The following is a 24,622-nucleotide window of genomic DNA, read 5'->3' as shown; positions in this document are numbered from 1 at the left end:
CATGGGGTGCTGACAGCTATGGGGTGCTGGTGGCACCTCCCCAGACCACACTTAGCAGTGCCCGCCCCATCTCTGCCCCTCGGCCCCATCACCTGTGCAGATCGCCATCCGCCGGACCACAGCTCCCCCCCCCCCATGACGTCATTGAGCCTACTGAAGGATAGGCCTGCTACTCACAGGCCGGAGAAGATCAGAAGAGAGAGAGGGACCCGCTGTATGCAAGAATAAGTATAATGCACGTATAATGTTTTGTTTTTTGTTGTGTGTGTGATTGGCAATGAAGGGGAGGCAGTATTACTATGGGGCAGAACATGGAAGGGGGAATTATTACTATGGGGACAGCATGTGGGGGTTATTAATATGGAGCAAAGCACAGGAGGATTATTACTATGGAGACTGCACAGGGGGATTATTACTATGAGGTAAAGCACTGGGGGGAGGGGGAATTATTACTATGAAGCAAAACACGGGGATTATTAGTATGGGGACAGCACAGGGGGGGTTTAATATGGAGCAGAACATGGGGGATTATTACTATTGGGGAGTGCACAGGGGGGATTATTACTATATGGGGGCACAGTACAGGGAGGCATCATTACTAAATGGGAGGCACAGCAGGCAGCACTATTACTATATGGGGGCACAGCAGGGGACAATAGCTGGTCGTTGGTCCAAAGATGGCTGCTAAAAGCTGGACTTAATCTTTTTTTTGACATTTTTCTCCAAAAGTGCTATTTTGCCGATTTTGGGGAGCTGCCAAACGAGAACCATAGGGGCTACAATTAAGTGTGAGGGCTCTTTTAAGAGAATGGCGGGAGTTCTATAAGCACACCTAGTTTGGGGTTCCTAACTGAAAAACTGCTGGAGAAAGGCAAAAACCCTCATGAGGCAGAGAACAACTGCCCAATAACAGGAAGTAAAATCCCCCCCCCCCCCCCGACTCCAATCAGAATAATCCCTGGATAAATGTCCTATCACATCACATCAATCTAGCGGACATAACTTGTAATATTATATATTTTAGGAAAAGCATCCAGACCTCCCTGGAACTTGTTTAATGAAATAGTCAACTTCATAGACAACTTCATGTGGCAGAGAGTCTCATAGTCTCACTGCTCTTATTTTCTCTAGACGTAGAGCATGCCCCCTTGTTATGGTTACAGGCCTAATGGTGCATTCACACAGAGGGATTTATCTGACAGATCTTTGAAGCCAAAGCCAGAACAGATTATAAACAGAGAACAGGTCAAAAAGGAAAGACTGAGATTTCTCCTCTTTTCAAATCCATCCCTGGCTTTGGGCCCTATTCCACCGGACGATTATCGTTCAGATTATAATTAAAACGTTATCTAAACGATAATCGTTCGGTTGAAATGCAGTTAACGATTAACGACCGAACGAGAAATCGTTGATCGCTTTATAAGGCTGTACCTATTTTTATCGTTGCTCGTTCACATTGAATAAGACATCGTTCGGTCGTTCGCAATAGATACGAACGCAATAGCGAATAAATAGCAAAGAAAAAACTATCGCAATTACGATCATAAGTAACGATTATCGTTCCATGGAAATGAGTGAACGTTTTCAGGTCTTTCACAATAGCGGTCGTTTGAGATCGTTAACGATTATGCAAACGATAATCATCCGGTGGAATAGGGCCCTTAGGCTTCAAAAAGCTAAAGCTTTGGCTGTCCAGGCATCATGGGAGTTTTGCAGCAGCTGGAGAGCCAAGGTTTCCTATCCCCCCCCTCCCCCTCTCTAATGTGTATAGATGCCTCTCAACTCTCATGACATATGTCGGGGAGAGAAGGATTGGTTAAGGGCCCTATTCCACCGGACGATTATCGTTAGCATAATCGTTAACGATTAACGATCTCAAACGACCGCTATTGCGAAAGACCTGAAAACGTTCACTCATTTCCATGGAACGATAATCGTTACTTATGATCGTAATTGCGATCGTTTCTTCTTCCGTATTTATTCGCTATTGCGTTCGTATCTATTGCGAACGACCGAACAATGTCTTATTCAATGCGAACGATTTGCGAACGAGCAACGATAAAAATAGGTCCAGGTCTTATAAAGCGATCAACGATTTCTCGTTCGGTCGTTAATCGTTAACTGCATTTCAACCGAACGATTATCGTTTAGATTCGAACGATTTAACGATAATCTGAACGATAATCGTCCGGTGGAATAGGGCCCTAAGTCAGATTTCAACTGTCCAATCCTTTTGTTCTTTGCTTCTCCCTAATGGGAGATAAATGGGAGGGATGGGCAGGATGGTCAATAGGTGCAGTACTATGATTCCATACAACTTCCAATACTGCCATATAGATGAGCCCTTAGAAATAATTCTCAGTTACTGTTTAATACGGCATGTAACCACATCTTTAGAAGCCAAACTAAAATTGGGATGGATAAGACAAGCTGCAGATATAATAAACACAGGGAATGAATAATTATTTATTTTTTTAATATCCTATTCACTACAATGTAACATCATGGGTCATGGGTGGAATCTCCCTCAGTGGTAAAACACAAAAAAAATACTCAGAAACAAGGAGGAATTCAGGATTCCCATACACATTCTATTGTCAGTGGATTTCAATACTAATCCAATGTCTGTAGGACACGTGCCATGTGTTATGTGCTGGGTACAGAAGGTTGTCATACAGTTACATGTACACATATGCAGCTATGAGGTCACTGTATTCATTACCCTCCTACAACTCATGAGCTGGAGGCTTCCCATATCCCCTATAGATTACTATGTACTGTACATGCCATCAGAATCTTAATGTAAGTAATAATGGAGTCCTATCAGCAAAGCAAGACTTAAAGGGTTATTTCAGGAAAAATAAGTTTTACCCCTAGCTATCCACAGGATAGGGGAAAAAAAGGAGATCATGGGGGTCCGACCTCTGTACCCCCCTGCTGACCTCTGTATAGTGCCTGGAAAGAGCAGAGTACACCATATGAGCGCTGACTCCTTAGGAATGAATATAGCAGTGGGTCACATGCCCCGCGGCTCTATTCACTACAAAGAAGCTGGGGGCCCGATACAGAGATCTGCGAGGTGTCGGGAGGTCAGACCCCCGCGATCTCCCGCTTTTCCCCTATGCTATGGATAGGGTAAAAGTTTAATTTTCATGGAATACCTTTTTAAGATCCATAAACTGATCAAGAGACCAATAAATTTAGGTATGTTTTATGGGTCATGACACTTATGAAGTGAAGAGCCACATAATATTCCTTACCCACAGATCTGGAGAAATAGCATAAAAACCTTATGGTATATAGTGTAGTGAACCCCCGCTACAATGGACAGGTTCCTGGTATGAGGCTGGTGATCATACAGCTTATACGAATACTCTAGAGAAAGTTGTAGCGGTGCCTCCAGCCTGATATACCGTATACCAGGGCTTCTCAACTCCAGTCCTCATGGTCCAACAATAGGTCATGTTTTGAGGATATCCCATACAAAGAGAACCTGTGATAATACCTGATGCACTGAGAATAATTATATAAACTGTGAAATACTAAGGAGAACCTCAAAACATGAGCTGCTGGCAACCATGAGGAATTGGGAAACAATGCCGTACACCATACCATACAAATCGGGACTGGGTTCAGTAGAGAAAACCAATGACTGGTGTGATGAGCAGCTAAAATACTAAAGAATAATACATAATGAATACAAGAAAACACACAGCACTCCAAAATCTCATATACTGAATTACACAGACTGGAAGGACCGGCGTCCTCTGTAGTGTCTTTTTTGAGACAGCAATGAAAAAAATATCTTTCAGCTGCAGATTCCTGAGAAAATCCTGCTCGTCCGTGACACAGTTCTCTATCCAGAGTTCATGAGGTTTCCTGATCAGTCCCTTTCCCTCATTTGGCTCCATCAGCATCTGTGTGCCTCCGAATGATGGAAAATTTCCCTGTGGGGTCTGGAATATACCATTTTTCCCAAATTTCAGAATATGAGGCTGCTCTTCCCCATGGTTTGAAATGTCCATTCCAGTGAAGGAGCCTGGCTGCATCCACAAACTGGAAGGAGTAACGCTTCCCTGTGCTTGACCCTAAAATAAAGACAAGAGAGGGCAGCGATGAAGGTAATACAATGTCACTGTGTAATCTTGTATAAAACATTGGGCGAGGGTGGGTTCACACTACGGAATAGGGGGCTCGCACCCACAGGTCAATTCTTTCGGTGGACGGTGGAATTCGCCCGACCATAGAATGGAGTCTATGGCATGGGCGGAGATGCATGTGGGTGCAAGCGACACTATTCGCAGCAGATTACCTGCCCCTATTCCATAGTGTGAACCCACCCTAACCTTGGAAATCACCCATTTTCTTTTTGCTTATGAAACTGCCAACTACACTCCCACAATGCAAATGGAAAATCCTAAATATTTTAGAGAGGAACTATCTGCAGGTTAGATTTGTCTTACCTGCTGGTTTGTACCTATTGCACAAGAGACACCTAGGAGGCAGGTATGCCTCTTACCTTCATCCAAGGCACAGTTCCTGTGCAGTTAGTAGTTTGCTGCATGGTCCGGTAAGACCATTAGGAGCACTGGGGCACCCGTTAGGAGCACTGCCCACCCTCATGACACTGATCGCACCCCACCAGCCCACCTCTTTTTAATTATGATCAATGGAGTGGGCCAGATTGGCGCTATGGGGGTGGGCAGTGCTCCTAACGGGTGCCCCAGTGTTCCTAATGGTCTTACCGGACCGTGTAGCAAACTACTAACTGCTGACCAGTCAGGATTGGGTACCCGAAGTATAAGGGTCCCATAGCAGTCGTATGGTCTGTCTCTATGGTAGCTACGCACCTGCTCCAATCATTTAGACCAGGGATGGGGACCCTTCTGCCCCCCAGCTGTTGCCAAACTACTATTCCCATCATCCCTGGACAGCCGAAGCTTTAGTTTTGGCTGTCCAGGCATGATGGGAATTGTAGTTTTGCAACAGATGAAGGGCTAAAGGTTCCCCATTATATTTCCCAGCCAGTATATATATATATATATATATATATATATATATATATATATATTATATTCCCCAGTATATATTTGTACGGTGCTTTATACTGAGAATATGCCTCTTACTTCTACCATTACATATGATCTGGTATTCATGCTTACCCAAGTGCCTGACGTGCCACATTGGATCAATACTAGAGTGCATCTTATAAAACACAATGAGTAGTGGTGGTGCTGTGATACTCCCAGCTAGCGTCTTGCTGTATATTTCTTCCCTGTAAGGAGAGGTAGCCTGTATTAGTATCTTAAACCAGAATTTTTTTTTTTTTATCTGATATATCAGCTTCTACCAATGTTTTCCCGCTAAACATTGTAATATCTGCCAAAGGGTAAGCCTCTGTATACTGCAGTGTACTCCAGCTGGGCCCATTGAGCTTAAAAAAAAAAAGAAAATGTAGTTTATGTTGGGAAGGCCCCATTCACACTACAATCAGTGCAAGATTTGTGTGGAAAACCCCCGCGCGGACTCGGCACCGAATCCTGCCTTCTATCTTTTTGAATGGGAGGGCTCGCGCGTCTCCACTCTTCACACCTCTCCGCTCAAAGAATTGACATGTCAATTCTTTGAGCGGAGAGCAGAGGCACGCAAGCCCTCCCATTCAAATAGATTCAAGGCAGGATCTGGTGCGGAGTCTGTGCACAGAGCTTCCACACAGAATCTCGGTGCCGATTCTGTAGTGTGAACGGGGCCTTATACAGTAACCATTCACAACATGATATCCGGAATATAGCCAGAATATGTATATGTATAAGTATAAAACTGTCTGCCTGTATACCGATTGGCTAGTAGTTACTTAGAGCTGCAGAATCCATCATATAGAGTTGCCCCCAGACCCACTGGATTCATAAGCCACAGTGTCCAGACCTCTCCTCTCCTCCTGTCACATTTGTTATGGGCCTGAAAAGAAGGCATATGACCATCACAGAGGAGGCCCCTATTCTGTAAGCTAAAACTAAATACAGTGAAGCATTGCACAAGCATCCCTACTTACGTAATATCTAATTCCATCCATTTCTCAAGCTGCTTGGTGATATTCTGTCGCTTCCATTCAGTCAGATTGGCAACAAACACACCTGGATTGAAGGAGCAGGTGCTCGCTTTCATACCCAGCTTGCGGACCGTTTCCTTCTTGTAGTCAAAATATCCTATGTAGTTATACTGTAAAACATAAGGGTAAGCGAGTGTCACTAAGGTCTTCACTCACAAAAGACAATCCCTGAATCTTAAGGTGGTCACATTAGATAACTGCTGGCTGAACACTTTATTCTCCGATGCTTACTTCAATGGAGAGAGGGGTAGAAGACACTGTGTGACCCCCTGGCACATCTGCTTATCTTCCCATAGGGATGAAAGAGCAGACACAATGAATGATCAAATTCAACATGCCTAATCCTTTTGTTCCCTGATACTATGGGGCAAAGGGACATGGTTCTGACTGAGATCACCCTGCCTTATCTTCCTCTAGGCCAGGGATAGGGAACCTAGGCTCTCCAGCTGTTGCAAAACTACAACTCTTATCATGCCTAAAGCTTTGGCTGTCCAGGCATGATGGGAGTTGTAGTTTTGCAACAGCTGGAGAGCCAAGGTTCCCTACCCCTGATCTAGGCTATGCTAGTATTGCATACCCAGGAAATCCAGTATTGTGTTTGCCTGTTGGGGGAACAGAGTGACTGACCTCTATATTATATTATAGCTATGAAATCTTGTATACAGTCAGGGAGGCTGATACTGTCTGTTCTTGCATTATAACAGGGGCTATATATTTATAATCTGTGACTGTGATAAGAGTTTGTAAATTAACCAAAAAATTTCTTTTACTAGTCATATACAAACCCTGTTTAATATAGGTACAGCAATCTGCATTGATTGTGGTGTACAAATACTCAAACAGCAAGAATGAAAGGTTTCTGCATTTCCAGCCACTAGACAGGGAACTACGAGACCACCTTCATATACCTGTATGATGTAATATGGGAAAGGTCACATGACTTATATCTATATCATGGTTATGGGAAGGGTTTCAGGATTTACATGAAAAACTTTAGCTTTGTCCAGAGATTCTCTTTAAAGAGTACCTGGCCTAAAAGAAATTTGACATGTTTATGTGATCGGAAGATATAGCCAGGGAGAGATTGTGGCAGCCTCGCCATCCACTCCCAGGCTGTATATCCGTAGTGAACAATTCCAAAGATCATTAGTGGCTGTCGGGGAGTGGATCACGCTGCTGCTGCACTCTTTCCCCGGCTGACACGTATAAGGTTTCTGTAATAGAATCTGTATGCAATATACCACTAATGTGTGAATGTGGGGATTTGACTGTTGCACCCCTTAACAATCTGGACTGGAGTTAAGCATCAATGACATTTACGGAAATGAAATTTATTTCTTAAAATGTTGTCTCAAAGCAGTCCTGATCCGTGATGGTCACAAAGTTTCATCCTACCTGACTCCCGGCTCCTCTGACCAGGTATTTAGAGGTGACCGAATCACAATCCTCAGAGAATGCTGCTGCGTGTCCCACTTTTATTGGGGTTTTGTATAGTTCTGAAATGTCACCTATAAGGAACACAATTTTTACATTACAAAAACCAAAAAAGTACAAATGTGACAGACTGTTAGATACATAGCTCAGTTACCATCAACACACACAGAAATTTAAACTATGGCTTATGTGTAAGGGTACTATTACACGGAACGATAATTGGCCGAATCAGGCCGATTATCGCTCCGTGTAATAAATACAACGATCATCGGCTGATCGTTGACATAGGTTTGAACCTATAATTGTTGGGCGCCAACCACGCATCGCTACGTTTAATAGTGGTCCACGGCCGGCGGCTGACGACATACATTACCTATCCAGGATGCAGGGCTCTTTTTGTGTTCTTCTTCTCACCAGGTCCCGCGCTTCAGCTTTAGAGCGGTCTGTCTCAGCTGACAGTCCGCTCAGCCAATCAATGGCCAGGACCACCGCGGCCAGTGATTGGCTGAGCGGCCTGTCAGCTGAGACAGGCCGCTCTGAAGCTGGAGCGCGCGGGACCCGGGGAGAAGAAGACCGCAAGAGGAGCCCTGCAGCCTGGACATGTAATGTATAAAGTTAAGCAAGGGCTGCAAGGACATTGGTAACAATGTCCATGCAGCCCTTGTTAAACGATAATTGGGCCCATGTGACTTGACTTCTATAGGCAACCAGACTAAGTGTACCAGTGGTTATAAAAGATTTTAAAAGCCTGAATAGGAGTGCTATATTAAATGGTGTAGCTGAGCTCCTGAGAGCCCCCTCATTGGGGCACAGATACTTCTCATTCTCTATTTCAGGCACCGTGACCAGTGCATACCTGCTTGCCAGCAGAGCCCACACAGGCACTTCCTTTCCCGAACTTGTCTGTCAAATTACAAGACAGCATAAAAAACAATGGTGATCCAGCAATGTTGAAGAAGACTGAATGATTTCCGGTTTATTTGCTATGCATCACCTTCACCGTTTTGGATGCATTTAAACACCCTTACTCATGGCTACCACTCACAATGCTTGATTCTAATGGATATGTGTCACTGAGGGAAGTGTTTATCGCCACACGGCGGAGGCCGGGCCTGCCCCCAGTGCTTGGGGCCGGGGTTAAAGCAAAAAAGTGTGGAAACCAGGCGGCCCCGAGATCTCCGTGACGGCACAGAGCAGGTCATTTTCACTAGTTTTTATGGTACATTCTATTAAAATACATAAAATGTGAAGAGAAACCAGTACCTTGCACAATGACATCATCATCCAGATATATGACCTTCTCAACCTCGGGGACCAAATCAAGGAGGTAGAACCTGGCAAATGTTAACTAAGGAGAGAGGAATAAAAATCTGATAGTATGATCCCCAACAAGAAATTCACAGATACAAATTGTAAAGCAATCCACATTTACTTACAGGTTTTACACGCTCATCTGGTCGGATTTTCCCCTCAAGGACCTGAGGATCGAAATCCACAATTTTATACTTGACGTTTCTAAGCTTAGAGTCACTAAGCCAAGCCCTGATGGAAGAAGAATATAGATAATAACTATCTGCTCCTCAAATTTCTGATTTACTAATATTTGACAATTTGTAGTTTAAAGGTTTTTAGAGAGAAGCACTGGTGCAGCTACTGGTGTTGCATCAGTTGTATTGGCCCCTAAACAAAGGGTGGTCCACAGGGAGGTCCTCCACACTATGGATCCTCTAACATGGGGCAGATCTACTGTGAAATTCCCAGTGCAGATTCACTTGGAGGGGCTAACAATGCCTTAATTGCCTATGTATTTTTAACAAATCTATTTCACCTGCTGCAGGAAATGATCGGTGGTCTGGATTTTAAATCTGTACCGTGTCCATTTTTTGTAGATCTGCCTGCAAATTTAATACCCAAAGTCAATTGGGTAATATTAATCTAAAATCTACAATGAATGCAAAGTGTTGCAGACTTTGCTGTGGATGCGTTGCATCTGAATTTTTAAATACATTGATATTTTTTTCAATTAAATTTATATGTCCACAACTATATACAGTGCCTACAACAAATCCGCTTCAAATTTTCCACTGTGGACCTGTCCTATGTGAAAGCACAATAGACGTCGCAGGGCCGGCGTCAGAACCCGGCTAACTAGGGCAAATGCCAGGGCTCACAGCTCCTCTAGGGGCCCTCTCCCGTTTGTTACTACATTTTTTTGTTAGTAAAAAAGAAAAAAAAGTGTAGTAACAAAGGGGACTGGGCCCCTAGAGGCCGCATGTGACAGTTAGGGGCCACGCCGATACATACTGGGGCCCCCGGGCACCTGTCTTCCTTCACAAATCTTCCCTACAGCCGAGTAGGAAAGGACCTTTGAGTGTGTAGGACCTTTGATGATGTCACGGGTCATGTGATCGGACACCTGACCTGATAGAGGGCAGCAGGTAGGCTCTGCAAACTAAGTGTCCTGTATGTGCTGGTTTCTAGTTGTTTTGTGTATAGAGGTCCTGCTGTAATATATATATATCTATTACAGCAGGATATATATATGTTACAGCAGGACCTCTATACACAAAACAACTAGATATCTGTATCTATCTATGTATCTATCTATCTCCTATCTATCTATCTATCTATCTATCTATCTATCTATCTATCCATCTATCTCCTATCTATCTATCTATCTATCTATCTATCTATCTATCTATCTATCTCCTATCTATCTATCTATCTATCTATCTCCTATCTATCTATCTATCTATCTATCTCTGTCTCTCTGTCTCTATCATATAAACATGGTGAGACCCCTAGTTCTCCTATATACAGGTCCTGCAGTGATGTTCAGTGTGTATGTATGTGTATATATATATATATATATATATATATATATATATATATATATATATATATATATACACTGTATATCACTGCAGGACCTGTATATAGGAGAACTAGGGGTCTCACCATGTTATATATATATATATATATATATACATATATAATCATGCTGGTGCTGCTAGTTCTCCTGTATACAGCTCCTGCTCTGTGTGTGTGCGCTTGTATATATACACATACACACACACACACACACACAGCAGGAGCTGCATGCAGGAGAGATCAGGAGATACAGGAGGAGAAAGATATGCAGCAGCCGCATGTTTCTTTTGCTGCAAATCTTTCCTCACCTGTCTCTCCATGATTTGCTCCTCAAAGGGGCCCGCCGAGGCTCTGTCGCCCGAGGGCCCACAAAAAGCTGGAGCCGGCCCTGCTAGACGTGACGTGATAGGTGGGGGTTCTTATCACCCCTCTCTCTCTCCGGTGATGTCAGCTATACCTGAGATGTTCCTTGGTATCATTCATAGTCACAATGTAGAAAGTGACGCTGGACTGTGTATTACTGGTAATACTGTTGATGGCAGCAATGACCCCGCCGAGTCGACTTTCTACAGCAGTAATAACCACAGGGACCTCTGTGGTAACCTTCTCCTCAGGAGCTTCTGGGAGGAAATCAATACGCTGAAATCCTATAAGGCTGGCATCTGGACAAGAAAAAAAAAAAAAGATAAAGAATTCTGAGCTTAACAAAAAAAAAAACATTCAATAACAGTTGAGTTGCAATAATATAAGAAAAAAATAATCCGAAAATTTCACCTGAACTTTGTCTCTTCAATATGTCGCTCAGGCCCAGCAGGTTATGATGGAGGATGATGAGGAAGATCACAGCAGCCAACACTATAATAACTATATTTACTGAAAGACATCAAGTTACAGATGTATAAGTGTTTCATATAGTGATAACTTGATATAACACTACCACCTTATATTTAAAGGGGTATTGCACTCAAACATAACTTTTGATAAGTTGCTGCCCATGATAAGACTAACAATTCCTTCCATACTTTATATTATCTATTCAGTCTCCTTCTTACAGTTCTGAGATGCTGCTTTCTGCTGAAGAAAATCTGTGTGTGAGCTTTTCCCTCCGTCTCCATCTCCCCCTCCTCCCCTCCCTTCTAAGACGGCTGATGAAAAGTCCCTGGCTGGCTGTATCTGCAGCATTGTAGCTTGTCTGTAATGCTGGGAGGGATAACACAGTAAGTTTATTAGCAACTTGACCTGAGAGCAACCCTCCCAACATCACATTGTATATATATATATATATATATATATATATATATATATATACACACACAACTAATAAACGTGAGCTCAGCCTTAGCTCCTCCTAACATAAGGAAGAAATACAAAGAACAGCTGCACATTTAAAAAAGGTTTTCCAATTTAAAAACTTACTTGTCCCCTATCCACAGGAGGACCCCTGCAACCCCCCTTCCCCCCGAATCCTTTGTTTTTAATACAGCAGCAGGTCGGCATGTGACCCGCGGCACTATACATTCTCTATGGAGCCGCCGGAGAGAGACGAGTACAGCACTCGCCTCTTTCCGGCAGCTCCACAGAGAATGAATGGAGCCAACGGAGAGAGCAGAATACTCAGCTCTTTCTGGCAGCCCATAGAGAATGAATAGACGCGCCAACCCATGGTTGCATTCAAAACAAAGGAGCCGTGGGTGGATCTGGAGATCACTGGGGAACACGAAGTTTGGATTCCCAGGAATCTCTAAAGTAAGTTTTAATCGGAGAGCCCCTTTAATACAGAGAAAGACAGCAGTAATCCCTAACCTTTTGCTCTCAAGCTGCTGCAAAACACAATCTACAACCTTAAAACCTGTATCTGGTTTTACCTTTGCGGCACGTCATTTCTGATTAGTTTTCTTGTTCCCTTTATGGTAAATTGTCCGATCTGCAATACAAGGAAACATGTCAAAACTATTTATCTTTATAATGTTTACTAGACAGGTCATATGACTAAACTGACAACTGGGTGATACCACTGGTCACATCCCATTTGAAGTAGTCTGAGATCAATCACTGTTAAAGGTATTGTGCAAGATAGGAAAAACATAGCGCTTTCTTTCAAAAACAGCGCCACCGCTGTCCTCAGGTTGTGTGTGGTATTTATTACAACTGAGCTTCAATACCGCACACTCTGCAGCCTTTAAGAGATGGCGGTCAATGACCATGACAACCGAGACAGGGCATAGTATCAATAAACACATAGATTTTCCCAAATATCAATCTCAATATATAACATGCAGCCTGCAGAACCATCATCACATTGTACTTCATGTTTCATGTAAAAAAAAAAAAAACAAAAACTTAACCCCTTGGCATCATCTGCCATCTATGTGCCCCACCCCCCTTTTCCTTAAACACCATCTGCCTATACAACTCCAGGGTTCCAGGGGCTGTCATGGCAGCTGGGGAGCTACTGAAGTAAAAAAAGTTGTATGAGACGGTAGTAATAAAAACTAACGATATATACTATATCAAAACTTTTATACTGGAGGAAAAAAAAAACTATATATGTGTGTGTGTGTGTGTGTGTGTGTATGTGTATATATTAAATGGCTGTTATCCTAAAAAGTGGGTCAGTTTTATCACATAAGTTGTCACAACTGTCTGAAACAAGCATTGTCTTTGTTGCCTATAGCAACCAGTCACAACTCAACTTTAATTTTCTAGAGCAGCCTAAGGGGATGTTCACACTGAGCATATACGGCGGAATTCCGCCAATCCGCTGTGCTCAGTGTCCTACAGTGAGTGAACGTAAGGACGCACGAGCGCATCCGCTTTCTCCTCTCTCTGCTCAAAGAAGTAACATGTCACTTCTTTGAGCGGAGAGCCAGGGCAGCGGAGGACCACGCGCTCTGAGCAATGACACACTGAGCACGGCGGAATTCCGCCTGATTTGCTCATTGTCAACATATCTTTAGAAATAAAAAATGGACACTGACTGGTTGCTATGGGCAACAGGACCTTCTTTTTTGGAGTTTCTGATAAATCACCGTCAGTGCCATAAATTTATCTAAGGTTAGGTTCACATACGTTTTTCACAATCCGTTTTTACAAAAAAATTATGAAGAACGGATGGAAAAATTAATACATTTGTGTGTGTCCGTTTCCATTGATTTCCATTATGAAAAAAAAATCAAAAAGCATCTTTTTTTTTTTAAACGTACACAAGAACATAGGCGACTGAATTTTTGTATACGTTAAAATAAACGGATGTAAGTCAATGGAAAAACGGAAACACACAAATGTATCCGTTTTTTCATCTGTTTTTTTTGTAAAGACGGATGAAAAAAAGTATTGCAAAAACGTAGTGTGAACCCAGCCTAACAGCCCAGTGTCCTGATAGCAACCGACCATAGATTTACATTATGAGTCTGACTCTCTTTTTGTAACACAGAGCAGGAGTGGACCGCGCTGCAGCACATCTTCTCCAGATTGCTATGGGTTTGAACACGTTCATGTTGGCTGATCGTTGCAGTCGCTTGTTTTTCAACATGTTGAAAAACAAGCGACTGATATAGCAGCGATCTGCTGCCGTCGCTCCATTGAATAGGAGCGTCGGCAGCAGACGCTGCTATATCCTATGGGCTGCCCGGACGATCTAGCGATCCTCCGAGCAGCCCCCCCCGCAGCTCCCCTCTGCCCCCTCCCACACTCACCCGTTCGCTGCTGCCGCGTTGAAAAGCAGCGGCAGCGAGCGGGGAACGAGGAGCAAACGAGCGCTGAGAGCGCTCGTTTGCTCCTCTGACGACCCGTGGAATAGGGGCATAAGGGCCCTATTCCACCAGACGATTATCGTTTGTATAATCATTAACGATTAACGATCTCAAACGAGCGCTATTGCGAAAGACCTGAAAACGTTCACTCATTTCCATGGAACGATAATCGTTACTTATGATCGTAATTGCGATCGTTTTTCTTTGCTATTTATTCGCTATTGCGTTCGTATCTATTGCGAACGACCGAACAATGTCTTATTCAATGCGAACGATTTGCGAACGTTTTGCGAACGAGCAACGATAAAAATAGGTCCAGGTCTTAATAGGTCCAGGTCACAATGCCTGTGAATAAATGAATGCCACAAATATTATGGTATATGTAAAAAAAAACAACAATTTTTGCACATTTTCACATATACCATGTAACTTATGTATGATATAGATGTGAACCCACTCTACTAGACGCAGATCCATATAGCCCCAGCCTGAACCACAATAAGCAAATAATCAGAACTCCTATCACACCTTACAGCGGCTCTCCAGCTGTTGCAAAACTACAATTCCCATCATGCCTGGACAGGAGTTGTAGTTTTGCATCAGCTGGATGGCCAAAGGTTCCCTACCGCTGTGTTACAGCTTCAGCTCTGCTACATCTACACCAGCAGAGGACCAATAGCCATTGCAGGCACATAGCATTGGTTAGAGAGCTGACACTTCCATCCTATGTGATACAAGTGGTGGCAGGTCAGCTGCTGAGCACTGCTTACACTAAACAGGCAATATTATAGGTCAAGTTAGTAGAAAACAAAGTGGACAGGTAGAACAGGCACAGATGCATGCATACATACATAACCAGGCATATAGACATCATACATACATCCTGTGCAGCCGCAGTACTATCAGGCCCCGCCTCCCAACACTCAACTACATGCGGCCAAATTGCCAACTCAACATCAGCAAAGAGCCAGCCGCAAGACACGCCTACTCCCGCGTCACGTGATATAACACTCTACCATATGACTTCTCGCTGAGCCTCTGCCCGCCATCTTGGTTGTGGTCCCAAAATTTTTTTCGTGACGTAGTGCAGGATCAGAATAACCTTTACAGTGGAAATATTTTTTACAGTCGGATACTATGCCGATGTGTAGTTTCATTTGGCGACACTGGGTAATATACGATATACGTTTTTAGGGACGCTTGCCCTCAAAAAAGATGGCGCCGCTGAAGGCCCCCCCCCCAAAGGCATAACAAAAATTGAGACACTGTAGCGTATTTTGGCTTGGAATAGAGGGTTAGGTGATTGTGTATGTAAGTGGCGGCTTCGCGTTGGTATAGGACGGCGCTTTACGTTATACAGTGCGGAGCGGCTTCCGATCAGGCAGTGAGGTGGACACCTCGGGGGCCTTCCTTGGGCTGACGCTGCTCGGTGGTCGTGTGTTTCCGGATTGGGACCCAGCTTGTGGAGGAGCCGCCGATCAGCTGTCATCATGTTGGACATATTCGCCTCTATCCCGACCCAGATGGTGAGCGGGACCCGACTGTTACCGGGGGAGAGCGGAGGGGAGGAGCGGCTGTGTCCGGGGATGGCAGGCACATCATACAGACACATAGGGGCAGGATCAGGATCCATTCATGGGAATAGCGGCAGCATATACCGCAGCGCCATCTAATCATCAGGAAAGAAGACATCACTATAACAGTACAGGGATCCCTATCCATCCATCTATCCCTATCCATCCATCTATCCCTATCCATCCATCTCTCCCTATCCATCCCTCTATCCCTATCCATCCATCTCTCCCTATCCATCCATCTCTCCCTATTCATCCCTCTATCCCTATCCATCCCTCTATCCCTATCCATCCCTCTATCCCTATTCATCCCTCTATCCCTATCCATCCATCTCTCCCTATCCATCCATCTCTCCCTATCCATCCATCTCTCCCTATCCATCCATCTCTCCCTATCCATCCCTCCCAGCCATTGTCCTATATATCAAACATGGGAACCTTGGGCCCTCCAGCTGTTGCAAAACTACAATTCCCATCATGCCTGGACAGCCAAAGCTTCGCTTTGGCTGTCCAGGCATGATGGGAATTGTAGTTTTGCAACAGCTGGAGGGCCCAAGGTTCCCCATGTATAGAATACTGTGTGTATTCAAGTTAGTGGAGCAGCTAATCAGATGTCAGCTGTCATTTGCCAAAGCAGCGATGTGATTGGCTGAGATGTCATCACTTGGTTACATTGTATAATCTGTAGGTTCCCGCTTCTGCCTAAATAATAATTGCCGGCCATATGCATATAGACGGGACATTTTACCTGGTGTTTATATAGAAGTCTATGGGGCAGGTGGGGAGACGTCAACATTTCTGTGGGAAGATGCTGAGTGCGGCCCCTGCTGCGAATTTATAAAACGTGAGGTTTCAGACCTGGAGGTTGGTACTATATCGGTGGGACTGGCCAGTCTTCTGGTTTTCCATCTTTGATATCTACGCTCAGGTCAATGTCACCGATACCTGGCTCCCCCTCTGATGTCGCCTTCTTCCTTAGGTGACTGAGCTAGACATTCTCTATAGAAAGTTTTCCCTGATGGCGGAGTAATGCTACGTTTAAACAGAACGATAATTCGCCCACTCGAACGATTAACGATTTTGAAGCAACGATTTTATTTTTTATAACGATCAGCATTTAGACGGAGAGAAATCGTTAGAAGATTCGTAAGAAAAATCGTTATTGCGATCGTTTTTAAGATCGTTTAAGCCCATCTTTCACATAGGGTGAATCTTTGAAAGACTGTTTACAGAAAGCGATCTGCGAATATTTAGCGGACAACGATTTGAGAACAAGTTGAAAGATCAAAATGAACGATTTTTCGCTCATCGCCTGATCGTTTGCTGTGTTTACACGGAACGATTATCGCTCAAATGCGATCGTTATAGCGAAAATTCAAAGGATAATCGTTCCGTGTAAACGCAGCATCACATACACAGGTTGCTGAGGTGGAGCAAAGCTTGGACACTGTAAAAAATAGCTGGCTGAGCGGAGTTGGTGTACGCCGCTGTATGACTGTATATTGGAATAGATTGTATGGGAGGGATTACTGCCATCGTATAACGGTGATGGCGAGGAAACGTCACGTGCACATAGTCTTATTCATATCTGCGTCAAGGATCCTCTTTCCAGATTTTTTATCAAAATTAGCTAGTAATTTTTTTTTTAATCCAGCAAAGTCCAGTGAAATAGCAGATACCATGCTAGAAATCCACTGAATTTAAAGGGGTTGTCCAGCGAAAATCTTTTTCTTTCAAATCAACTGGTGTCAGAAGGTTATATAGATTTGTAATTTACTTTTAATAAAAAAAAATCTCAAGTCTTCCCATACTTATCAGCTGCTGTATGTCATGCAGGAAATGCTGTTTTATTTTCAGTCTGACACAGTGCTCTCTGCTGCCATCTCTGGCCGAGACAGGAACTCTGTCTCGGTTTTCTATCAATCCCCATGGAAAGCCTCTCCTGCTCTGGACAGTTCCTGTCTTGGCCAGAGATGTCATCAGAGAGCACTGTGTCAAACTGAAAATAAAACATTTCCTGCAGGACATACAGCAGCTAATAAGTATGGGAAGACTTGAGATTTTTTAATAGAAGCAAATTACAAATCTATGTAACTTTCTTACACCAGTTGATTTGAAAGAAAAAGATTTTCACTGGACAACCCCTTTAATGGGGTCTGTCAGGTGGTCATGATTCAGCTCAGTGTTTTTGCATTCCTCTGTCCCAATGACAAATCAGAGCAATAGAAAAAAACTATTGTGTGAACATAGCCTTATAGATTAAAGGGAGAAGGCTTATTTTTTAAGGGGTACTCTTGAGATTATTTTTTTTAATCAGCTGATGTCAGAAAGTTTTATAGTTTTGTAAATTATTTCTATTTAAAAACCTGAGATGTTGCTGTACTTGTCAGCTGCTGTATGTCCTGCAGGGAGTGGGGTATTCTCTCCAGTCTGACACAGTGCTCCCTGCCGCCACCTCTGCCTGTGTCAGGAACTGTCCAGAGCTGTAGTTTATCCCTGTAGAAAACCTCTCCTGCTTATTTGAACTTATTTTACAAATTTTTGTATTTCTATGCAAAGAAGTTGTATGGAAATGTTATATCTATGGAATATTAATTCTATATTTATAATACTTGAAAACAAATAAAAATGTTGAAACAGAAAACCTCTCCTGCTCTGGACAGTACCTCTCACAAACAGAGAAGGCAGCAGAGAGCAGTGTGTCAGACTGGAAACAATACATCAATTCCTGCAGAACATACAGCAGCTGATAAGTACTGGAAGGTTAGAGTTTTTTACAAATCTATATGACTTTCTGACACCAGTTGATTTCAAACTGTTTTTTCCGCCTCTGGAGCACCCCTTTATGTACTTTACCTGTTTCTTATTTTTTCATTCATTTATTCATGACCAATAAGGCCATGTTCAGATATTGTGGATATTCTGCAGGTTCTACACTGAAACTGACAAATTTTACAAATCCGGGGTGGGTATATGAACAGATTTTGTGGAGGAGTTTATTATTATTTTGGTGTTTATTTTAATTTTGGAATTTATTTTGATTTTGGAGTTTATTATGTTTTGGAGTTTATTATATATTGATTTTGGCTTATGTGTTTAATCTGTGATGTTTCTATATATTCACAGGATTATAAGGGTCAAAAACTTGCAGAACAGATATTTCAAGGGATAATTCTATTTTCTGCAGTAAGTATTATTTTTTTTACTTTTGTACGACAAAACGCTTGTTTTTCTTGTACCAATTAAAAGTGTAACTATCCTCTTTGGTTGACTGTGCAGGTGCATGCTGGAGATGGAGTTCTTCTTGCAGCATGGTTGTGTACAATGCAATCAACAGCGCTACCGAAAGAACACCATCTCCGGTGCACAGAAAGGTGGCGGCAGGATTTTGACAGCGTCTCATGCTGCCTGCCAAATATAATAGTTACACTTCAAGGGAACATGTGAAATGGGTAGCTACTCCATAACCATGAAATAGCCGTAAAACCTGGGCTGTGGAGTCAGAGATAGTTTTGGCTGTACAGACCAAAACAAACTCATGTTTAAAAAACAAAAAACGTTGAAAATGTTATTGTATTTTCATATGAATATTATAAATGTTCCTCATTAATATATTTTATGTTCTATCAATCTAAGGCCCTTATAAAAAAACATAAAAATACTTTCTCACATACATTTAGTTAGAGAAGGTGAAGCATTTCCTCCATATATCGGTAATAAAGTGCTGGCCCTATTAGATATGGGAGATTGGGGAAAAGTTGTCAGTTCTCTCTGGAGAAGATTGTGTTTTTTTCTTCAGTGTGCTATGGCTGCAGAAGCCTGTTGTGCTCATTCAGGAGTGCAGACACTTACAGAGAGCAGATAAATTTGAGCCTATGGCTGACCTCTATATCACAGGGATCTGGCATTGTTAGCAGTGTTTCTTTGTGCATGGTGAATAGTTAGAAACATAGAAGATTGTCAGCAGGAAAGACCACCTGCTCCATCTAGTCTAGTTCTGAGTAGTTCAGGACATGGAGGCTGGAGACTGGCTGCATCCACTGCACACACAGGAGAAGCTGCTTTATATCTTTCCTTATTCCCTCAGAAGTCGCCCCGGGATCATGTAGGACATTAGGGAGATGCTGCTGAGCCAGATCTACTGTACACCAGTGTGATAAATAACTTCCCTGATACCTGACTGGCCATTTATAAAGGAGTCGGTCCTGATAAAATTCTGTAGTTAGAGTGGCGGTATAGAAACTAATGAAGGCGATAGTAGAAAACTGTGACCTTAAAGTGACTCTGTCCCCCCCAAACCACTTGTACCTTCAGATAGCTGCTTTTAATCCAAGATCTGTCCTGGGGTTTGTTCGGCAGGTAATGCAGTTATTGTCATAAAAACAACTTTTAGTCCTGCAGCGCTGTGTCTAACGGCTGGGGCTTACATTTGTATATGCTTTAGGCTGGCATACCCTCTCCGTCCTTCCTCCCCACCCTCCTCATCATTAGGAATGATCCAGGAACATTTACTGCTGTTTGAGCTTTGCACAAGTGTCTTAACGATCCAGCCCATGTTCATTATACACACAGGTGGGGAATAGGAAGCAATCTGCCTGGAGCATTCCTAATGATGAGGAGGGTGGGGAGGAAGGACAGAGAGGGTGGGCCAGCCTAATGCATATACAAATGTAAGCCCCAAACGTTATACACAGCGCTGTAGGATTAAAAGTTGTTTTTTAGGACAATAACTGCATCACCTGCCGAACGGACCCCAGGACAGATCTTGGAGTAAAAGCAGCTATCCAAAGGTACAAGCGGTTTGGGGGGGTCAGATTGTGGGTACAGAGTCGCTTTAATGGCACATCATGTGAATAGGCAGCCAGTGTTTGTGTCACGGTGCAGATTAAATGCCCTTTTGTCTTTTTCAGGTGATCGGCTTCATTTACGGCTATGTGATTGAGCAGTTTGGCTGGACAGTGTACATAGTCATCGCAGGCTTTGCTGTGTCTTGCTTGGTAGGTTTGTTTAAAAACTGAAATATCTATTCCTGTACTTCTGGTCGCCATCCTGTGTGATGATCAGATATCGGTTGTGGTCAATCTCTATGCACTGGGACAATTGTAGTGTTCACCCAGTACGTGTGTTTTTATTACTCACGTCAGTCAATGGTTGTCTGCTGTTAGTGTTGGGTGGTTCACATATGTCCAGTGATCCTTAGAAGCTGGATGTGATACATCTGGTGCCTGGTGTATAATTGGGGCACAGTACCAACCCTGTCAACTTACCAGAATGAACAATTCTGCATGCAGTGTTATTTTCATCCGGTTTGAGCAAACAATGCTGGATTGCTGGACATATGAATAAGGATGCATCTTCAGGGTCTATCATCACTCTCTATAAGATCACATATTATTTCATTGATGGGGCATTAATATCTGATCTGTGGTGTATAGTCACAGGGAATGGAGCCAGAAGCAGACGGCTCTGTATAATGTGTAATGGTCATGCTGAGTTACTGCAGTTCAGCTACCATTAAAGGGAATGAGCGCTGCAGTAACATAGTGCAACCACTACCTGGTCTGTGGAGCAGCTGGTGTTTGACTATCACAAATTACAGATTGATGGTCTGTTTTGAGGATCGTGTAAAAGTTATAGGTAACACTTTTCATATATACCTAGAGAAACGGGCCTGAAAAAGGGGTCACTGTTTCTACAGATACTATTAGCTTCAACAGAAAGCAGATGATTATCATGTCTAATATCCATGTAATTCCCTGGAATGATAGGATTCATCTTAGGCCACAATATTAGCATTACTCTCTGAAATACATGCACCGAATTTTACGCACCCCTGGTTTAGACAACTGAAAGCGGGGAAAAAAAAACATACTAATTACTTTTCACTTATTGCCTACTGTTTGCATTTGTCGTCTTGTTTGTAATTGGAAAAATAATAAAGAAATATTTAAAAGGAAAAAAAAAAATTCCCTGGTGGTCTAAGGCAGCAGAGGGGTCAAATTTTATTGAAATAAGAGGACCACTTTGAAAGGGGTTACGCAGCGTTAGAAAAACATAAAACATATCCACTTCTAGAGAAAGCACCACACCTGAACTGGAGACGAGGGTCCTGTGGTATCTGAAAGAAGGTGGCCATGTTTTACGAACACTGGATAACCCCTTTAACACTGTCCATGACAGTTCATTATACCCACACACCTCTGCTATATAACATACCCACAGGCACACACCTCTGCTACATACATACACATAAACATTATAATACACATTGTCCCTACTCACAGTACCTGTAGTGCACATTCCCCACAGTCAGTGACATCACTAAAGGTCCAGTGGCTCCTTCATTGCCGTTCCCTGGGGCTTTTACTTGCGGGAATCTGGAGGTAACACATGACCGCCAGATCCCTCACCTGTCTGGCACCCCTCTCACTGATTGGTGCCCATCAGAAGGGAGAGGACTGTGTAGCTATCAGTAGCTGCACAGCTTACCCAGCAGTCCGGCACAGCGTCTTTTATTCACTGTGCCCGATTATTAGCGGAAGCAGTCAAGGTGGTATAAGACAAAGGAACTTAGGAAGATATTTTTTGCTAAAAAGTGCATCTTATAAAACAAAGAATACAATATGGGGGAGATTTATTAAACATGGTGTAAAGTGAAACTGGCTCAGTTGCCCCTAGCAACCAATCAGATTCCACCTTTCATTCCTCACAGACTCTTTGAAAAATGAAAGGTGGAATCTGATTGGTTGCTAGGGGCAACTGGGCTAGTTTCACTTTACACCATGTTTGATAAATCTACCCCTATATGTCTACCTTAAAGAGAAACCCCAACCACAAGACTTTCTTATTTCTGCAGTTAACTCTTCCTCCATGGCCAATGTATCGCCGCCATCCACTGAAATGGTTGCCCGTCCAGGACTCTGCTACAGATGACAAGAAACAGCAGGACAAGAAATCCAAGAAGCACAAATAACAACACCAAATCCATCACCACCAATCCGGAGGACCACCCATGGAAAATGGACTTGAACTGATATTTTTCTGCTAAGCAGAACATTGTGCTCATAGGGTGTGTGTGACAGGTTACGTCTAAATGTCCAATAAAGATGCGGAGCTATTATTTCTTTTACAACTTTACACACTTTTTTTCTTCTGTTCTGTTACATTTTATTTGTTCTTTTAAGTTGGTTATATGCAGCAATGTTTTCCATGTGAATGTGTGTCTACTAAAGCTATCCGGAGGTGCCACTTGCCATTTTGGACTGAGATAGTGGTATTTCTTTGGCAAATCTTTATACATACAATTGGAAAATGTATTAAAAAAAGAAAGCTCTGTGAAAAAAAAAATTATAGTTTTGCAAATATGTTACAAAAATGTATAAAAACATATGGGTACTTTACTAATACTGCCTAAATCATAGGCTCCCTCCAAACAGCGTCATCCACATTACAGATGCAAGTCCAAGACTAACCCCAAGTCATCCAACCTCAGCCAAAAAACTTCAATCGCTGAGGCACAGTTGTCTTAAAGGGGTTATCCAGGATTAGAAAAAAAAAAAAACCTGCTTCCCCCCCACAAACATAGCACCACCCCAGTCCCAGGTTGTGTGTGGTATTACACATCTGCTCCATTGAGTTCAATGAGCTGCAAAATCCACACACAAACTAAGCACACGAGCGATGCGTTTTCTGAAAGCAGCCATGTTTTTCTAAGTGAGGATCAACCCTTTAAGATCTTGCCACAGCATTTCAGCGAGGGTTAAGGTGTGGACTTAGACTTTACCATGATTATATATATATATATATATATATATATATATATATGTGTGTATATATATATATATATATATATATATATATACACACATTCACGGGTCAGTCTGCTGATATGCTTGGGATTGTTGTCCTGTCCTGGTGCTTTGCCCAATTAAAGCTGAGCCACGCAATAGATCATCTCACATTTATCAAGGATACTGACAGGTTGGTATGAGAGGAATATAAATATAGGCATCATTAAAATAGTGAAAACGCTTGAAAAAGGTGACATAGCCAAAACACTGCACCTTGTGAGAGGAGTGGTGTACAATAAAGCAACAGCTAATTGTTTGACCAGACTCCTGACTCCCTACTCTGATAATGCACCCTGGTTGGTCACATGTGGTACGGACGAATATCTGGTACTTGCCTACTCCATTTGGACACTGTAATATAAATGGTCAGGACAAACTATTAATCCAATACGATCCTTTGCAAATGGAGAAAAAGGAACAACTTTCAAGAACACATTGACATTTTATTATCGGGACATAGATGCACTTCACCTTTTCGACTTCTTGATACAGAGTTAAGGGATGTTATGACAAATGATGCAGGCATGATGACTAGAACCTGTCCATTCAAGTTGTGTACAATTTAATCACTTGGATGACCTATATGTCAGTATGACTGTGGCACCTAAATGGCCTCCCACAACACAATGCAACATATAACTATTGCAGTGTACGGTACAAGCAATTGTGTGTTCAAGTAAAAATAAAAGTTGAAAGTTTTTAAAAATATAAAAAAAACAACAACACAAAACTTAAAATTAAAAGTTAAAAACATCCCCCCCACCTTTTCCAGTTTTTCATTTTTAAAAAGTCTAACCAATAAAAATAAGTTATTACCATTTTCATGTTACTGTATATTAGTACATCTTGAAATCACCTTTTAACTAAACATGAGTAAGGGTCCTATTAGACAAAGGTTTTTTTTTTGTTTTCTCTGATTAACCATAATCGATTGCAAACGAGTGCTTTTGCGAATGCCCTGAAATCATTGACCATAAAACACAGAATGTTAGTTGTTAGTTACTATCAAAATTACGTTAGTTCACATACACC

At 42.6% G+C, this 24,622-nt stretch overlaps 2 protein-coding genes across 2 annotated transcripts; one reads left to right on the top strand and one right to left on the bottom strand.

Annotated features, from left to right (window-relative positions):
- Window positions 1-2,459: 2,459 nt before the first annotated feature.
- Window positions 2,460-15,145, bottom strand: GLT8D1 (glycosyltransferase 8 domain containing 1). Its single transcript, XM_069968851.1, has 10 exons — window positions 15,047-15,145; window positions 12,280-12,338; window positions 11,189-11,287; window positions 10,872-11,076; window positions 8,980-9,085; window positions 8,807-8,891; window positions 7,505-7,617; window positions 6,053-6,219; window positions 5,163-5,275; window positions 2,460-4,088 (listed from the first exon to the last, which is right to left on the bottom strand). The coding sequence occupies exons 2-10, from the start codon at window positions 12,293-12,295 to the stop codon at window positions 3,898-3,900; spliced, it is 1,095 nt and encodes a 364-aa protein (XP_069824952.1). The 5' UTR covers window positions 12,296-12,338; window positions 15,047-15,145; the 3' UTR covers window positions 2,460-3,897.
- A 407-nt stretch (window positions 15,146-15,552) lies between these two features.
- SPCS1 (signal peptidase complex subunit 1) lies at window positions 15,553-22,877 on the top strand. Its single transcript, XM_069968850.1, has 4 exons — window positions 15,553-15,692; window positions 18,867-18,926; window positions 20,651-20,737; window positions 22,597-22,877. The coding sequence occupies exons 1-4, from the start codon at window positions 15,657-15,659 to the stop codon at window positions 22,711-22,713; spliced, it is 300 nt and encodes a 99-aa protein (XP_069824951.1). The 5' UTR covers window positions 15,553-15,656; the 3' UTR covers window positions 22,714-22,877.
- Window positions 22,878-24,622: the final 1,745 nt, after the last annotated feature.

Source organism: Dendropsophus ebraccatus, chromosome 4 (assembly GCF_027789765.1).
Source record: "Dendropsophus ebraccatus isolate aDenEbr1 chromosome 4, aDenEbr1.pat, whole genome shotgun sequence".
NCBI classification, from domain to species: Eukaryota; Metazoa; Chordata; class Amphibia; order Anura; family Hylidae; genus Dendropsophus; species Dendropsophus ebraccatus.
This window is presented reverse-complemented; position numbering and strand designations above follow the sequence as displayed.